The sequence below is a fragment of the Convolutriloba macropyga genome, chromosome 2 (assembly GCF_964194025.1).
Source record: "Convolutriloba macropyga chromosome 2, txConMacr16.3, whole genome shotgun sequence".
In the NCBI taxonomy this organism is placed as follows: domain Eukaryota; kingdom Metazoa; phylum Xenacoelomorpha; order Acoela; family Convolutidae; genus Convolutriloba; species Convolutriloba macropyga.
Window position 1 is genome coordinate 22,635,756 of NC_134469.1, and position 19,653 is coordinate 22,655,408.

Sequence of the window (19,653 nt, forward strand, 5' to 3'; positions counted from 1 at the left end):
GGGGCAGCCATAATTTGTAACAATCGCGGAAAGGTTCTTTCAGTACAAATTACTTCTTCAATTTTCGCACTACTATTTGTCGCACAAAAAAAAGTTCAGAGTAAAAATTGTTTCGGAATTTAAAAGATTTTTTAAGTCTAGAACATGGGTTTTTAAAACGTATATTTTTGGCAATGCTTTAATAAGAGTTCCTTGACTAAGTAATGGCAAAGGAAACAAAACCATTTCAGATTCTTTGTAATGTGAGCTAATTTCCCTTTTTGTCGTTTTCTCGAAAATATATAGGAAATGATGAGATTCGTTCTATTGAATTTCCTTGTTTCATTGTTCTAGCATCGCAAATTGTCAGGCCTAAGTGATCTGAAAAATGATCAAAATGGGACACAAATTGGCGAAAAGGTTAGATCTCATTTTTTTCAAAAAGATTTTTTTTTAATTTTGATCGATTTTATGTAAAGACACAGAATTCTAACATGGTAGCGCATATTTGAGTTTGCTAAGACCTAAAAATGAGATTGTATCTGAATAAAAATATAATTCCAAAGCATTTAAAGTATATAATTTCCTAATTTTAAGTAAACATTTCAGAGCCATTAAAGGCAAGGTTATATCATTCAAAGTGATAGCTTTCGTTTCAGTCGACAGATACAGATACCTCTGGAGACTGGCCAAAACAGGAAAATGGAACTGTCATTCAGATCTCACCCTTTTTCTCAAGAAATTGGAAAGTAAGTAAAACACTGTTGTTTTCTCACCAAGTTATGTCAATTACGAAGCAGCTTGTATTTGCTTTGAAATGACTTCTTAATAATCATGTTGTTCATATATATGATCCTAAGTTTTCGACTTACTTCGAATCTGAATAATGATTTCGTTTCTTAGATAATCACAAACCTTTACAGGTTGATGATTTGAATCAAAATAGATAGCGATGCAGCAGGTAAAGCTCAAAAGATGAAAATAGTTTTTAATTTCGAGATTTTTAATGTAAAATATTAAAAAAAAACTTCTGAACGTTTCTGCGTGAGGAAGTGATTGCTCATTCAAAATAGTGCGAGAAGGTTCTGTGATTAAAGTTTAAAACGGTGACGTTATTTTAGTCCCAGTTTTGCAAGTCATAAAATAGGACGTTAATGGTCAAGTCAACTGAAAAGCTGAATAATTGTTTTAATTTTAGCTGGACTTTAATACATTACTTGGCTTAACTTTCGTGGCTTTCTCAACTTACAGTAGACTCGAATGGCGTAAACGCTGACGTGTGTTGGTACGGTAGTACAAAACCAGAATGAAAAAGCCAAGTTAATCTAAGCATTCTTGGTCATAACTTTATATCTTTGAAAGTAATAACGTATTTTCAAACTCGGAGTATTTAAATAACTCATCTTTTGTGAAAACTTTTTTTTCAATCATTTGAGCATTTAATTCTAAGCTTAAACAGTTTCTATCTTTCTATGAAAAATGGTCGAGTGAACATTGACTGATTGGTACTAAAAGTTTAAAACATGTTTGCTGTTATGAAAAGTTACCTATTTTTCATACCAGTGGTGTTTATAATAACGTTTGAGGGCGCTCTTAGCTCCATCTGTATCGTCAGTAACATCACGGATTTGGAAACAATTGAAATCTATCACGATCAACGTGGTGGGCAAGAGGTGCAAATAGTCTTGACTTCAGCCCAGAACGTGAGCGGTGTGGTCAGTCTATTCCAAGGAAACAGTCTAGTTGGAACTCTAAATTCCTCAAGTGAGGTTTTGAATGTCTCAGGTAGCATTGGCGATGATTTCTCAATCGAAACTAACCGTACAAGTATCGAAAACTGCTCATTGTCTATTGCAAGTCCTCTTGAAGGTTTAGCTTGTGAAGTTTTGTCGGAGACTTCCTTTCAAGTAGCATGGAACAATTCTGCAGAAGTTGGAGTTGAGTTTGAGAATCTGTACGACACTTTTGGAGATAAGCTAAGTGGGACAGATTTCTCTTACGAACTGAGTGCTTCCGAGATTAAATTTGATAATTTGAAATCGGGGTACTTTTTCATTGCGACTTTACGTGTTGCGGAAAACAGCTCTGGCGTGCAGTATGTCGTCCACCGCTCTTCTGAGAAATGCTCCACCACTGCGTCTCTTTGCAACGTCACAGGCAATTCCGATGTAGATTACATTGAGGTTTCGCGAAGAACCGATGACGCCGTGAGTGTGATATTCACAATGAGTAACGTGAGCAACGACAATGTATGCTGCAACACCAGCAGTGACCAGGGCGAGGAACACGTTTTCGATTCGCCGTTTACTGGTGTAGAATTGACTGCCAGAGCGAAAAGTGAATATTATGTAGGAGCGAACGATCTGTTCAAATGCACCATGGACAATGAGACCCTGGGACTTGGAAATCAACTGCCAAGTTGCAGCGCTACGCAAACTACATTAACACCCACTTTGAACCTGTCGAGTTCTATGACAGTTCTTAAGTACAGACTTAAAAGTGGAAGTACTGTCATCAACACAGTGATTGAATCCGATTTCCAAAATACTAATGGAGGCAAATTCTCAGATCTTAACTCAGCAACAACGTATGAAATTGAACTCGATGTCGAATCTGATTTGTACGGAATAATTTATGTGCTAATTTTTAACTGCGACACGCAGCCCCTCGAAGCGTGCAATGTGAACAGTTTGGACTATCTCAGTGACGTCACTGTGGACATGAGTAGCTCTAATGATTCCAGTGCCAGCGTCCAGATGAAGACCGCTGTGGATGCCACAGTGTCAAATGAAGCATCGGTGAAAGTAATTGATTTGACTGCTAACACGCTGAGTGATTCGTTCGCTGTAGAATTTGGTCAGAACTATACAGTCTTGGAGGCGGGCGGCAGGCAGTGCTACATCACGTTGACCAATCCGTTCTCAAACCCAAACCCTGCATGCGAAGTAGTAGACCAAACTAAATTGAAAGTTTTAATTCCAACTAATTCTAATTACGACGTTCAAATTAAAAGCGTAACTACTACACTTGAAGAAACCGATATTACGTACGGCACAAATACAGTTAACAATGGAATTGAAATCGGGAGCCTCAAAACTGGTTACTACTATTTTGTAACCGTGGATGCTACAGAAATTGCTACAGGAATCAAATATGTAAACTATGTTGTTGCCGACAATTGTACGACTGATGTAGGAACTTGTAACTCCCTCAATAATAATTTTGAAATTGTAGTCTCCCGGAGCTCAACTGAAAGAGTTACCATCAGTTTTCCTTTTATTTCCAGTGATTTGACTGTTGATAGTGGTAATGGAACGTTTGATGTGGCATCGAGCCCTGTAAATGTAAGCTTTCAAGTAGTGTCTCTGCCTGATACATCCTATTACGAATGTACAATGGATGAAGCTACGCTAGGAATTGGAAATAATGCCTTCTGCAGAATGACTGAAACTTCATTGGAACCACTTGTGACTCCTGATGACACTAATGGAATGCAGATTAACAAGTACACCCTCTTCCTAAATGGTAATGAAAGCGATTCTCTTTCTCAAAATGAAATTCCCTTCGGCGTCTTCTCAAACCTCAATCCCTCGACTAATTATACTGTAGAAATTGACATCAATTCAACTTCATCTGGCATTGAGTATGTGATAGACCTCCAATGCACAACTTTGGACCTCCTGGCATGCGACTTGGACAATGTGGATTATCTAGAAGAAGTAACAGTTGATATGACAAATGTCACGGACTCGGAGGATGATGTCGATATCACTATGCGGAATACAGTGGAGAGTAGTGTCGTATATGATGAAGCATCAGATCAGGAGGTTTTCAACTTCGCCACCTCGCCAACTGTGACCTTCAGAGGCCAGATTGGTAAAACGTATTCAGTCAAAAATATTTTTGGTAACAAATGCCTCGTTTTAATATCTAATCCATTCAACGAGTCCTCCTGTCAACCTATTAACACTTCGTCAATTGAAGTGTCGCATCGAGATAGCCCGGCGTACACCTTCGAGGTATCAACTGTTTTTGACACCCTCGATCGAAGTGCAGACGATTTTCACGCTAGTGAAAATGCTGCTTCTAGTGCTATCGAAGTTCAGAATCTGAAATCCGGGTACCACTACATTGTTTCTTTAAATGCCAGTGAAGCAGAAACGGGAGTAAAGTACGTTAACTTCAAAATTGATGAAGACTGTGCGACTAATGCTAGTATTTGTGACGCAACCGACGATCAGTTTGAAGTTGAAATATCTAGAACCATTACGGAGGAAAGGGTTGATATCGAATTCAGTTTCTCAGGAGACTCCTTGACTGGAAAAACTGACCGCAATGTGTTCACTTCTGATCCGTTTGGTCAATTAGACTTAACTGTTGAACTGGCGAATTCTCCTGGAACTTTTTTGTACGAATGTTTTACTGACAACGCCACTCTTGGTCTGAATAACGAAGTATCTTGCAATGGTACAGAAACAACAATACAAATGTACGTTGAGTTAGATGTCGGAATGAGTGTCATTTCAACCAACATTTCATCTGTTGCGGGACATTCGGAAAGAATTGACAACGAAGAAGACGCTTCGTTTTCTGGTTTGGTACCTAATGTTGACCACTCTGTTCAAGTTGATATACAATCTAATCTGACTGAAATTGTCTATGTACTCAGCTTGCATTGCCAAACAACTGAAGTAATACCTCCTCACAATTTAACAACCGAAACAAATCAAACGTCCATCGCAGTTTCGTGGCAATCCGTAGGAGAAACTGGAGAGTTCAAACTTTCCTGTTCTGGACAGTCATGTCCTCAAACTCAAAACATTGACAGCGAGGTACGAGATCACCTAATAACTGGCTTGGCACCGGGCGAGAATTACACATTGACTCTTTTGAAAGTAATAGAAGGTGTTGAATCAGCTGCAATAACTGCTGAGATTTCTACGGTTTCTCTTGATGCTCCGACCAGCTTGACAAGCAGTGGGAAAAGCCCAACATCTGTTAATCTGACATGGACATCATCTGACACGGGAGTGGACGTCATCGAATTTGTAATCTCATGTTCAGCTGACCGCTCATGTCCAAGTGCAAATTATAATTCTGGGAATACAGCAGAAGAAAGTATCACAACCCTAATCCCTGGAGAATTGTACACATTTGCTGTAAAAACACAGCTCACCGATTCCGGTGCAACATATGAGTCAGAGTTCTCTCAAAACTTTTCTGTTAGAACCGAACTAAACTCTCCCGATCTAAGCGATGTTCCCACAAGTCACAATCAGTCCAACATTTTACAGCTACCAGTTAACCCCTGTGATACCCAAAGCACAGATGAACCCGCGCAGACAATATCAAGCGCTATAGTTTTTTGGGACAACAGTGAAAGTTGCCAAAATAGTAATTCGAAAGAGTTCGCAATCACACCAAACTGTCAGGATTCTCAAACTTATACAATGGACCCTATAAGTGATAATAATGCAGTGGGCATTGAGAAAGGGAGCATAATTTGCTTGAACTTGACACTGATCTCGAATAGCGGTGGTTATGATGAAACCTCGTCAAGTGAAACTAGTGTGTCCTTGTATCCAGACAGTGTCAATCCAGCGGTCAACTGCAACAACTCCCAATTAAACCAACTAACATTTGACTGGGAAAAAGGAAGTGGCATAGCGAGCTCATTTGATGTGAAACTGTTCAACGATTCGCAACTGGTTCAAGAAGAAAATGAGACCGCAGGAAATGCGTATACTTTTAACAACCTCTTGGACGGGACAGAATACACATTCCAAATTTGGACAGTTTCTAATGGACTGAGAAGTTTGCCCGTTGAGGCAACTTGTAGATCTAACATAGCGGTGCCTCAATTCACAGCTGTAGCAGTTATTGGTGAGACTTACAGAATTGAAGTTCAGTCTCAAGATGTTTACTTCAGCAGGGATATGATAATGATATATTACGTTTACAACAGAAGTGAAGATTGTGCCAATCATAATTCAGATCACATCATTGAGCAGACAATCAATGTGCCGTCAAATGACGCAATTCGACTCAATGACATTGTGACTCCAGGAAGAACTTATTGTGTAAGATTATTTTTGCAGGCAGGAAATGAAAGTAGTGAAAGTTACACGACTATTGACATTCCTCCCTCTCCCCCAGGCCTGTCAGTCAGTGCCTTGTCATCATCAACGGCGTCTGTTGTAATGACAAATCCATTGAGCTCAAGTTTTGTAGAAATTGATCCACGATTTTTCTACTTTGAACTGGATGGAAGTAAAGTTGAGATACCGAGTAACGAAACGATTCAAATGGGAACTCAGACCATCTCAACAGTAAAAGCGGGTGCTGTAATGCAGCTGAAGGTTACATTAATAGCAGCGAATGGACTAAACGATTCGACAGAGACTGTTTATCGTATTCCACCTAAAGAACCCAAAATCGTCGCTCAATTGCAAAACGATACATCGTGCCAGTTTACCATACAATCCGGTGAAATTGTTCAAAAGTTTAATGTGAACTTTAACGGGAGAGTTAGAACGATTCAAGCCAATTCGGATCGTCAGGCTGATTTTGCGTATGATGGTCTGCTGCCTGATAGTGTGCATACATTCACTATAACAGCGACAAGTGATTATAATACTGGTAATGGACAAGCATCTGCGACCTCGAACCAATTGATCTACAAGTAAGACGCGACATGTAAATGGATCATTAATTGATCGGAATTAAATAGAGGATTCTAAAAAAGAAAATCTTCTCCATATTGGACTTGCTCCTTCATTTAGTGGGGCTCGAACTTAAAACGAAAAACCCCTCTCCTCCCCCTGGCCCTAAATTTCTATGGGAACTATATATAATGAGAAAGATTTAATAAACCCTATTCCGAATTATCATCAGCCGGTTTGTAAGCTCTAATTGATGCATTTTTACACTGGAGTTTGACCTACAGATTAAATAATGCGCTGTTTGATAACAGCGTGGAATTCGATTCTTCGGTTGTTCTGAAAAATCCCTTGAACTGGTTTTTAGATGCAACACTACACATGGAGCGTCTAGTAATGTAACTGACTTGGAATATGAAGAGAGCAACCCGGAAGACAGACCAGGTGTTTTCACTTTCGAATGGAACGATCCAAATATAACTAACGGCGATATTGAAGGCTTCATTGTTCACACAAACATGACGCGGTTGGATGAACAGTCTCGGCTGAACGACTTTGAGTCGCGTACTTATGACCTCAACAGTTCAACTAAGACCTTGGAAGTTTTTGTTGCACTCGGCTTCAAGCTCAGTAAGACTTTGTTTATACCTGCAAGACGTTTGCTTAGTGAAGCTCTATTGCGTGTGTTCTATCTCTAAGAATTAAATAAATATGGTGCTTTTCTTAATGGGCACATGTGTTCAATATTTTTGTTTTGTTTAATCTCATTTTGTTCTCTTTTTGCTTGATTATCGTAGAGAATAATGGACCGCTCTTTTTGAAGCTGTCGAAGACTTTTGTTTGAAATATTTGTTATTGTTTTAATAAAAAAATCAGTTTTTGTTTTATTTCAAAATAGACAGCATTTTACGAAAGAAAACAACCAAAAATGAAAACAACTACTGTTTCTCTTCTTTTTCTATTTATAACTTCACTTTGTTTCTCGTTTATAAAATCTTGTTTATAAAAGTTTGATATAACTATAAAAAGCATTTATTAATTTTGCAATGGGTCAAACATGTTTAAAAGAGGCCACTAAAATTGGGAAAAATACAAAGTTTGAAAGTATAGCGTCCGCTTTCTCCTCTTTCTCAACTATATGCTAGCTCCACTTTTTGTATAGACCACTCTTAAATTATAAGGGCATCCCAGATCAACATATATTGTATCATCTCAAAGCTGCCTGCCTCTAGAATTGCAATACAAAGATTATTTATAAGAATTTTCTGATTTGAATTTGAAAACATTTTATGACGCCTAAGGTTCTGATCCATTTCAGGCAATTTCAGCACATTTCGTGCCGTTTTTGAATTCCGCCATGTTTCGTTTTTTTTCAGCAGCATAGACCGAGAATACATTCAGCCCTGGCTTTTATTCTCTAATTTTTTGGCTCATTTCTTCAAAAAAACCAAGAAAAAAGGAAAAGATATGGAAAAGATATTCCAAAATCAATAAAAGAATTTCCGCTTTTAGACTTTGGGCGCAAAGAAACTTTATGAACACCAGCGAGTGATTAAAACGGATGTATGGACTCAAGTACCTGATCGCTAAATTTTGATAAATTTCGAGAATTTTGAAAAAAATATAATGCATTAGTTTGATAAGCTTTTTCAATTGGACAAAATTTTGTGTCACTTTTCGGTTTTAAAGCTTACTATCATCAACTAAGTTTTTTTTTCTATCTAGGGAGACGAGGGATCATATTATTGCTGCAATTTCAAAAGTTTAGGTGCTACTAAACTCTTGCCTTTATATTTCGTTCTTATCAAAGGTGTACGTGTGATTAAGCCCGCGTAATTCAATCTGCCTAGGGCAACTCTATTATCTTTAAAGCTGCACAAAACGTCCACTAATGTTTTTCAGTTGTTTAATACTTGCTTTCGAACAAAATTTGAACCAATTATTTTAGCCGCGTCTTTATTTTAAATGGAAAATTGTTGCGTGACAGTTTTTATTGACAGATTCGGGTGACATTTATCAGGCTTGACTTCTTGTTTTTGGCATGAAGTCAATTGCTCGCTTCTAAAGTAGGCAGTTCAACTGCTGTCACGCCAAATCTTTACCTTCATAACCATTGCTGACCATTTTTCATCAGGACTGGGTATATCGCCGCTATTTTGTTTTCAACGACGCTTATTAAATCAGCATCAGAAGTTTGACCTCGTTATCGGAGTTCTCCCATCTTTTTCAAAGTAAAGTTTGTTGAGTATTTTGATACAGATTTTTTTCAAAGATTATTCATGTTCATGAGTGAAACCAAAGGGAGCCTACTCATACAGATAAAATCTAAGTACTTATGAGGAAGCAGAGGTCATGGATTTCTTTCTGGTAATGATTTTTTTGATGAAGGAGGCAAGTAGGAAATAAAAGGATGACCTGATTAATTGTCTTTTTCTGGTGAACTAGATAGATTTCTTGGAACTCAGTCTCAGCATTCATCCTGCTGCACTAATTTTGAAGGAAAGCCGTATTCATCCAATTTGATCTTCGAAAACTCTTTTTATTCCAATTTGCATTTAAGAATAGGAAAAATTCTCGGCAAGATTTGAAGCACCATTTTCAACAACAAGTTTGAAAAAGTCTTCTGGTATCGTGCGTTAAAGCTCTTAACCATTTTCACCCAAACGTTGAAACAAAAAATAATGTTTCATTTGAACTTAGCATCACTGAGTGCTCCTGATGTCTTTTTTGCTTATGCTCTCTAATTTTTTTTTGTAAAAATGTGTCAGCTTTTTCTCAATCAACTTTTCGAATTGCTGTTGTGGCTTCACTTTACGAGTTGAATGTTTAGTAAGACTACTTTGTAAAAATTTCAAACTTTGCTCCAAGAAGTTTGTTTTAACTCTGAAGCAATATTTACCAGGAAAAACACGTTCTAAATTGTGAAAATTTGTGAGTGAGTAGTCTGGCTATATCTTTTCGCTACAAACAAAACGGCAAAATATTGGCGAAAACTGCCAAGTGTTTCTCTGAAATGAAGAATGTTCTTTCTGGACGGCGGCTGGAAGATGGAAACTTACTATATTATGCACAGAATCATATGAGCCGTCTTTTTGTTTTTTTTCTATCTGCTTTTCTAAAGCTAGTAAAATGACAAAATTTGAAAGATAAATTGTCGAACTTCATGTATTTGTTTTTTAAAATTCGTAATACATAAAATTTAAGTTGTCACCAATGAATTTCAATTTTACATCGATTCTCCGAGAACTCGAATGAAATATTTGAAAAATAAAAAGAGAAAATTTCGCAACTTGAAGTTTGAAACCGGAATCAATGAATTTAATCTAAACGTGTTGTTTTTCTGTCGTCTTTTAAATGCATTAGTTGAACGTGGCCAAAATTTTAGAAATCGAATGCCTCTAAAACCAGGCCACAAAAATTTTTTGTAAGTAATCGAAAAGAGAAAATTCCTCATTTTTTCTAGTATATAAAGTCGGTTAAAGAATTGGCGTGATTGTCATACTTTAAACCTTCAAAGAAAAAACTTTCAAAACTTTTGAAAAATTAACATTTTAACTAAAAACCGGGTTCCAAAAAAGGAACAACGAAAAGAAGTTTATCTAAGTTTGTAAATACAAAAAGTAAAAATTCAAAAAAATAGAAATTGAATAACTTCAATAGAATCCGAATAATTTAGACCAAAAACTAGCCTTGTTATTGTTTCTTTCCCATTAAAACACATAGTTGTTCCTCATGTTTGCGAAATGGATTATTTGATAAAAAGTAAAAATATCAAACAAAATGATGAGTTTTGGATAATTATCGGGTTAAATTAGCAAGAAACCGGAAAAATTTTGGATCCACAACACTATCATAGGAGGCCGACGTAAAACTAAGCCTTTTTGGTGCTTGAGATTTTATAAGCTGTTTTTTGGGTTTGTATTCCCGGCAAATTTCAGCAAAGTGGATATTTTCGCCAAAAAGGGATGAAAGTTTAGCAACCCTCTGTCTTTAAATTAAAAACCAATTTTACTATTGTTATCAATTTGACGAATATTCATAGCATTAAGTTAATTAAACTTTTTAAAAAAGTTTCGAAAATGTGAACAAAAAGAACGGAAATGTGTCAAATGTTCATAAACTTTAAACTTCGATAACTCTATGGACAAAGCCAAAATTGAGGAATTCTTTTTGTTCATTTTTATAAGCGGGGCGGGCCTTCTAATGGTTCCACTCACAAGACTCTACGATGAATATATCAATCGACCAAATTTGACTGAACATTAAAACCTAATTGAGCATATAGTGGGTCGGAACAAAAACGAGTTCGAATAAAAACGATTTTTTGAAATAAATTTATTGTAGAAGGCGCAGAATGCAAAAAGGTTAACGAAGTGCAGTTATTTAAATTTAATAGCAAGAGAGTTCAAATAACACTTGAAATGATCTTTTGCTTCATAGGAATTATCAGATATCAAAATAATCCTTTCGGGCCGCGGATCCGTCAAAGCTTTTTCTAATTATTTTTTCTAAGTATTTTTTTCTAAGTATTTTGTCCTAAACATGGGTTATTACCAGAAATCTTACCGAAACTTATTTTTTCGACGGAGAGGTTCACCCTATCTTCTTTTTTGAACTCTACCCTAAGGCAGTAGAGTGCAGTTATCTACCTGAAACACTTATGCAGCAGCGGAAACACATGAACACTCATTCTTTACGGTTTTTAGAGTTCTCAATCTTTGCATACAACGATGTCAATGGAACTAAAGCTGTTAAAGAAATTTCCCGACCTCTTGTGAATACGACCAAGCCAACCAGGAATGAAGCATTTTTGGGCAATAATAACCAGTTTCCATCAGAGGACACTAAAACTTCTGTAACAATTACACTCCCTTGCGGCCTCTACGCATCATCGACCTCAGTTTTTGACCAATCGCAGGGCAGCACTGTGGCGGCAGAGGAGTACGATTTTATTGTAACTGAAGGAGATACGTATCCTGATGTAATTCCAAATAACGTGGTACCTGCCAGTGGGCGATTCTTCCCTTCTGAATGCCAGAGTGATGCCTCAGAGACACGCCATAGGCGAGAAGCCGAAAGACGATTGGTGACATGGTTGCAGAGCAATCGATTCCGACGATCAAGTGCCGATTCCTGGACATTCGCAGTTGGTAATGGCGAGGGTTGCAATGACACCAATTCTGGTTTCTGTAACCAGGAGTTAGAAGAAGGAACCAAGTATGCCATAACGTTGCGGGCTTTTGCTTCCAGTGACTCGATTTCGCCAGATTTGTTCAGAGTTGGTATATACAAGACAGCGTCTGATCCGGTGAGATAATTTTTAGAATTCTATTGGCTAATGTTAGGATTAATGAGATCAAAGAAAAATTTTTTGAAGCCGCTCTGTTCCTCGTATGTTCCGAACCGTTTTCTGATCTAGGGTAATATTAGTGAAAAGCTTGACGCAGTCGAACAATGTTTCAGCATACCACTCAAACCTGTTATAAAGGATCCTCTCTTTCTCTCTCTCTCTCTCTCTCTCTCTCTCTCTCTCTCTCTCTCTCTCTCTCTCTCTCTCTCTCTCTCTCTTGATGGGGACATCGTGGTTTTTTACAATTCAAAGAATTTCTACAATTCAAAGAATTTGAATTGTATTGGGGCGCTGTCTTTTTTTTAAGATCTGTTCACACATTTTCAAGATTTTTGAAGTGAAAATGGAGTGGTGATTTGGGTCACGCCGAAACAGGAAGTGGAGCGAAAAAGCGAGTGGTTTTGCGGCGTGAATTTTTTTTTGCTCTAATTTTAAAGTAGAGTGAGAAAACGGCGTTTGAACAAAAATTCGCTTTCTCGCTAGTGGTTTTTTGTTCACATGCGGCGATTTTACTTTGATTTTTTACTTTTCAATTTTTTGGATCGGATTTTTTTTTCCAAATGGTTTTCCCAATCCATTCATAGTTCATTCCAGGTCTAGTTTTTTGTTTAGTCAATGACAATTCTTTGAATTGTACGTCAGGACTTGTCCTGCTATGTTTTTTTAATTCGTCGTCTCCATCGATAATTCTTACGACCTGACTTCTTGGAATTGGCTTCTTGGAATTAACTTCAGTGACTTCTATTGCTTTGCAATTAAAATTTGTTTGCGTGACGTCAGTTCTGCTTATAGGTCAATTGCGTGAATTACATCACTCAAAAAAATGACTTCTGAATTCACTTATGGAACTTTAAATTTTATGAACATTTTTTATTAAAGATCAATAGTGTGCATCTAATAATTGCAAACTTATATGCCCTAATTCTTGATTATTAGTCTTGAGTTTTTGATTTCGAATATCAATTTTGAAAAAGCTCTCCTTATAGGACCGTATGTGTCATAAAATTGACAGTCCGAACCTAAGAAGTTTAGTGTTCTATTAAAGGACTGCTGGTCTATCTTATTTCTTTAGTTGTTTCAATTCATGGAAGGCCACAAGCGTCTATCGCGGCTATTTTCCGGCAATCTGCCGGCTATGTTTTAAAGTGTTACAATCTGTCCACGGCAACGCTGCCTGATCGAATTCACGAAAAGGTTTCACATAGTGAACAGGCCGATGGATGAAAAAAAATCGGCTGAAAAAATGGAAAAATTTGATTAAAATAGCTGAAATCAAAGCAAGTAACAATATTTTTTGATGTAAGGTGGAATGCATTTTCATTTCCACGCTTCTGGCTGGTATCAAAGATAGTTGAAAAAGAAGTGGTCCAATTTAGTTATCAAAAAATTGTAATTGACACAACTGTATCGTGTTTTGGGTTTTCATTACGCATACATTGACATCAGAATGAAGAAAATACTTTATCATAAATCATGTTCAATCGTCTTTAACTAACTGAAAACCAGATTCTGGCAGTTCTAATTAAGCTAGATATAAACCAGGGGGCTCCGTAATGTGCAATCGCGCATAATGCGGGACCCTGATCGTACAAATTGTTGACCTAAGTATCCACCAAATAAAGCAGAGGTAGGAAAAGTCTAAATAATAAAGGATATATCATGTTTTGTAATTTAGAACTTAACATATTCTCAAAATACGGCAGGCATGTATATCAGGTAAAATCTCTAACGAAATTTTGTTCAAACAAAATTTTCTTTCTGCTTTAAAAGTAGTTTTAAACATTTTTACGCATTGAAACTGCTCATTTTTTTTCTCCCTGCGATTCAGCATCAGTGAAAATTCTATAATGGTGAAATGATTATTTTATGCTTATAGAGACAGGAGACTGCACTCTCATGTTTGAAAAATAGAAATATTTGATTTACATGGGTATAGTTGTATCTTCCAAACTAAGATGGAGCAGAAATGCAAAAAAAAAATCGTTTCTTTTCTTTTCTCTATGCAGAGGACGTTCAGAAGTGTCCAATCATAACAAAGTAGAATGCTTATACATGATACCTCATCCGATTACTTTTAAAGGCATTTGCAAGACTCCTTCACGATACATCTCAAGTATCGACACCAAAAGGAGCTTAGCCCCCACCCCCTAATTATTCTTTTGGTAAAACTGCAATAAATTTACCTAGAAAAATAATCTATTGGCTTGATTGCTATCAATCTTAAATGAAAGATTATCAAATCACTGTTTATAGCCTAATAAAAACAAGGCGGCTCGTTAATGTGCGTTCGCACATGATGTTCCGACCCGAGCTCATCTACATTTGTCAATTAAATTGTCAACCAAATGAACAGATAACAAAAACAGATGTTTGAGTTTAAAACAATCGTTACACAACCTATCTGCTAATTGAATTACCTAATGCCATGCCTCAATACAACACCAACATGATCTGACATTAAAGAGACTAAGAGACAAAAAAATTAGCGCCAACAAAAACTTCACTGCAAAAACTAAATATCTAAATTTAAAAGCACCTACTAACAACGTCAAAAAGCAATCAGATAAAACCTTAACTACACAAGTTTACTTTTTCCTAACTATACAGCAGGTGGAAAGTTTTCTTAATGAGGTTAGGTAACAAGTCGACAAAAAGAACGAACAGTGAGGCGAAACTTAAAAATTAATCAACATTTTTTACCAGAAGTTTTAAAAATCTTTAAAATCATTAGCTTTTAAATAAATAATCCTTGCTATATTACTAAAACGTCATTACAGAACCAAAAGGACCTGTCTTTGGTCAGACTATGCCATAGAACAAAACTAAAGAGAAACTCAAAATGTTTATCATAAACATTTCAAAATGTTTATCATAAACTTTAAGACTATTCGCTATAAACTGACTGCTTCGGGTAACACATTTTCAAGAGCAATGGGATTTTCCTCTTTTATCAATATAACTTCAAAAAATCAACAAATACGATTAAATACATTAGAGGCACGAAATTTTCGAGAAAACACGTATTATCAGCGCCATTAAATTCATTAGCATTCAACGGAAGCCAGTAAATACAAAAAGTTATCCCTCGATGGGACAATAAGTTTGTTTGCCAATTTTTTTCATCAATAAGACTTTACAACAAGTTATTGACTGTGAAAACAACAACAGAGACAGCAAAACCCAAAAATTCAGTAGAAAAATGCCAGAAGAAAATGTCGAAGCAATTCAAATCATAAGCTCCTCTCTGAAAACTTTATCTATGATCCGTTAAACTTCTTCCCTAAACCAAAGGGGACTATCAGCAGTAGGATGATGTAATAGGATTTCAAAAGGATCCAAAAAAATACCCGAAAATAAAAAAAAATTTGAAATCTCGTGGTATTGAAGTTTTGAAACTAATTGGTAGAAGATAAAACAGCTAACCAGATTAATTTTAGCTCTAGTAGAACGGAAAGATAGTCTTTTAGTACTGACATTCCGACAGTTCACGAAAAAAGTGTAGGATTGGTTAATGTTCAAAAAAATTTTCAAAAAATTTTTTAAAACTCTTAGCAGCCATTAAACTCAAAATCTTTCAACAGAGCTCAATAACTACGCTCAGATATAACCCGATCGGAGGAAAATGATATTTTTCATGCATAGATGATTAACAAGACATCACATTAAGTGTTATGTTTGAAAACAATAACAAAAACAGGCAAAAACCAAAATTCAATAGAAAAAAGCGAGAAGAAAGTGTTGAAGACAATTAAACCAGTAGCTTTTCTCAGAAAACTTTCTCTGTGATCCACTGAACGTTCTCTATAAGCCAGTGGAATTACAATGATATTTGGATAATGTGTATACTTTTTGGATAATGTGATAAGAGTTCAAAAGTAAACAATAATACAAAATTATCCGAAAACGTTTTTAAAAAAATTGAAATCTTGTGTCATTGAAGTTATATAACCAATAGTTAGCAGATAAAACAGCTAACTAGGTTAATTTTAGTTGAAGTAGAAAGCAAGTGGGTTCTGTCAGTACTGAGACTGACTAACAGTTCACGAAAAAAGTTTAAGATTTGTTAGTGTTCAAAAAAATTTTCGAAAATATTTGTTTAATTAAACAGCCATTAATCTCAATAGCTTTCAACGGATGTCAAGAATTACGCTCAAAGATTTCCCGATGGGAGTATATTTATGTTTTTCATGCATAGGTAATCATTAAGACATCACAATAAGTCTTATGACTGTTAAAACAACAAAAAAAAGCGAAAACCAAAAATTCAATAGAAAAGTGCAAGAGGAACGTGTCGAAGCCATTTAAACCATAAATTCTCATAAAGTTTTTATCTCTGATCAATTGAAAATCTTGTTGAGCCAATGTGAGCTGTCAATATTTGGATAATGTGATAAGATTTCAAAAGTAACCAATATTACGAATATATCCTAATTTTTTTAAAAATTTTTTGAAATCTTGTGTCATTGAAGTCATATAACCAATAGTTAGAAGATGCAACCGTTAAAAAGATTAACTTTGGTTGCAGTACGAAGGGAGAGGATGCTGTCACCCCTGGACTGACTTGCAGTTCACAATAATAGGTTTATGATTCTTTAATGTTCAAAAAAAATTCGAATTTTTTTTAAGCTTAGCAGCCATTAGCTGTCCCCTCAAAGCACTAGATATGTTCACTTAATGCCCATTATGGAACATATTGCACTGTTAGTCAATGAATCCATGCCATAGGACTCCAAAAAATTAGTAAAATTTCAAAAAAAAATTTTGAATTTCATTCAAAAATTACGAAAACTCAGAATCGAAGCCAAAAAAACATGAGCAATTCCTTGAAAACGATGTTTTTTGTTCATTGGGCTTCATTTGACTGTAAAGGAGGTTTGTGATTAATAGAAGTGTGATATAAAAAGTGACTTGTCTCTAGGTGACTTAAAAAAAGCAAAAAAAAAGAAAAGTTTTATTAAAAGAAAGAGCTCTCAAATAGAGTTCGATTTTTAATTGCTCTCAAACGAAGTTTGTAGCAATTATGTTAGTCATGTCGGTCTTTTTTATGCGATTTTTCGCTTGACTGATTTTTCGATTGACGCTTTTGACTTTTCGTCCTCAAAAACAGGATAAACAGGTAGCGCCCAGCGGGCATTAAGTGCCCTTAGAGCCTTTCAGCTCTGTTTCAGCTCAAACTGTTTTGGAGACTTATACTTATGGTGTGAAGGGCGGTTCTTAGAAGTTGAAGACACCCCCACTGTTGACCCCACCATTGCCCCCCCACCCCAGTGTTGCCCCCCACCCCAGTGTTGCCCCCCCCCCCCAATCTGCCCCCAGTGCACCCCCCCCCCCCGTGGCTAGCTACTGATGAAGTCAATCGCTCGCCGGTCGTTTGAGAGCAATTCGCCCGACGTTAGTCGGTTATGTTTTCTGATAGTGAACTTCCCTTTGAGTTCAGAACTAGTCTTTCTATCGCCTTTAGTCTACTAAGAACATAAAATTGGACATTTTTTGGCGTGAAATGTTATTTTGAAATACTATTTTTTTAAAAAAATGTTTTGGAGAAAAATTACTCTAAAAGTGAACAAATCTTCAATCCACAAAACTTGTTCACACAAAACTTCAATCCTCGATAACTCCTCGGAAAAAACGAAATTCAAAAAAATCTTTAATTTTGAATTCTACGCTGAACAAGCTTTTTAATGATACCACTCACATTTCTCTACGACGGTTATATCGATCGGCCAAAATTGACTGAACAAAAAAACCCCTCTTGAGTATATATTTCCTCCCCCCACAAGTGGGGTCGGAACAAAAAATCTGAAGCAAATACTTGACAAGGAGACTGAAATGAGGTCAAAATCCAGAAAAAATTTGGCTAGCGTTCATTTTTATCAGTAGGAATAGATCACTATACAACAACAACTTCATCACCCGTTTAGCATTAGGAAAATATTTAACTCATATTACGAAAAAAGATCTGCTTGTCCGTTCCCGGAAATTCTTCGAGAAGTACTCAGAAAATGATTCATTCTTGGAACATTAACTTCCTGCGGAAACTACAATCCTATCGGAAAGAACAAAATTTAAACTAGTTAAACTATATTTGGGTTCAGAACCCTTTTGTACCAATTACCAAATCCTGGACTACTACTGCAATAGTCTCAGTTACAACAATTCCTCCTAAAACCGGAAACATGCGTCCTATCAACAAACGTTCTCGGGCTTTCTTAGAGGCCAGCAAAAACTTCAATGCCAAAAGTTGGACTGATTAGGAACGCGAAATGCAAAACAGCAATTTGGGCTCAGTTATGGCATCATTTCTGAATATTTGAGCCAAATGCAAATTATGTCTATACTTGGTTCAGTTCAAAAAGTTTTTCGCTGAATTTTCAATTTTTGTAACTTCATTTTATAACAGTTGATATAGACAGTATGCAGTATCAAATACAACAACGTGTGTGCTGAAATTCTTCAAGTTTCTAAAAAATACCTAATATAACACGAAAATTGTAGCCTGCTATATTATTGTGATTTATACTGAGATCAGCAGAGAAATTGAGCAAATGATGAATTCAGGGAATAAATATGGGTAACCGATGTCACTGTTCAGGAGCTGAAAGAATAACGTTGTGTTGAATGATTTTTTAAAGTTGATTTATCTAGGAACTTGAAGAAACAATGGAAACTGAAAAACAATGCAGTATTCTTTGTTCAGTAATTTAGGAGTTCATATTCAGGCAGTATTTTAAAAGTGAAGATCAAAGATCACTTAAACTATTTCTGAAGTTTTCTGTTTTGCTATTTAATGTGTTATTAATTGCTCTTGAATGAAGTTCATAGCAATTATTGTAAACGTGTGTGTCTTTTTAATGCAAATTTTTTGCTTGACAGTTTTGCGCTTTTCTTCTAGAACATTCTTTGACTTGTCAAGTGACTTTCGTTCTTCTTTTTTGAGTAATCTTTATTGCTCTCACTCCGAAGTAAAGCTTGTTGCTAATATAAATTGGTTGCAGCACAGCTAGAATAAGGTTCTGATGGCGCAGTTGGAAGTGCTTGGGGGTACGGTTACGTAGGTTAGTGTTTCGATTCCCGGCGGGGAAAGGTTTTTGCACCCATGAAGAAAAATTGATCTAGGCTACAGCCACTGAATTAAATTGCCTCGCTTGTCGTTCAAGGGCAATTCTTTCGACATTTGTCGGTTTATGTTTATTTTTTGTAATGCCACTAGTATGTGAGCATTTTTTGAAAAAGTTAGGAGTGTTGTATTATGGCAATTGGACAAGCTATATTTTATTTCTCTAATATGATCTGGAAAAGGCAAAAATCTATCAAATTTATTTCCCATTTTTTAAAATTTTGGTGCAGACTTATTTCGTATACCCAAGCTATTTGGGGATCCGGAGACTTAGCAAATTCTTTCACTGCAGAAAGAGTAGTACCAAATGAATATTTAAGCTTCAGCTTAAATATTTTTTTAGGTTTCCTTCAGTTTTTACAGCCTAATGAGGAATTCTGATGTTTTCAGACAATGTTTAGGAATGTTAATGGAAAGAATTTTTGTTCTCTGTGAATCTCATTAGATTAAAAGTTAAAGCATCGTATAAATTTTCTTGTTAAGTCTGAATTTACTAGACGCTTAGATTTCAGTTTTTCGAACGATAGATAGTCCCAATAGCTTTTTTC

General features: G+C 36.1%; 1 protein-coding gene across 1 annotated transcript in view; it reads left to right on the forward strand.

Annotated features, from left to right (window-relative positions):
* Positions 1–1,285: 1,285 nt before the first annotated feature.
* The window catches only part of LOC142358138 (uncharacterized), a 50,352-nt gene continuing 31,984 nt past the window's right edge, over positions 1,286–19,653 (forward strand). Inside the window, exons 1-3 of the mRNA XM_075409602.1 lie at positions 1,286–6,661; positions 7,006–7,268; positions 11,345–11,946. Of these exons, the coding sequence (XP_075265717.1) occupies positions 1,503–6,661; positions 7,006–7,268; positions 11,345–11,946 (6,024 nt within the window). The 5' untranslated portion in view covers positions 1,286–1,502. The remainder of the gene's footprint in view (positions 6,662–7,005; positions 7,269–11,344; positions 11,947–19,653) is intronic.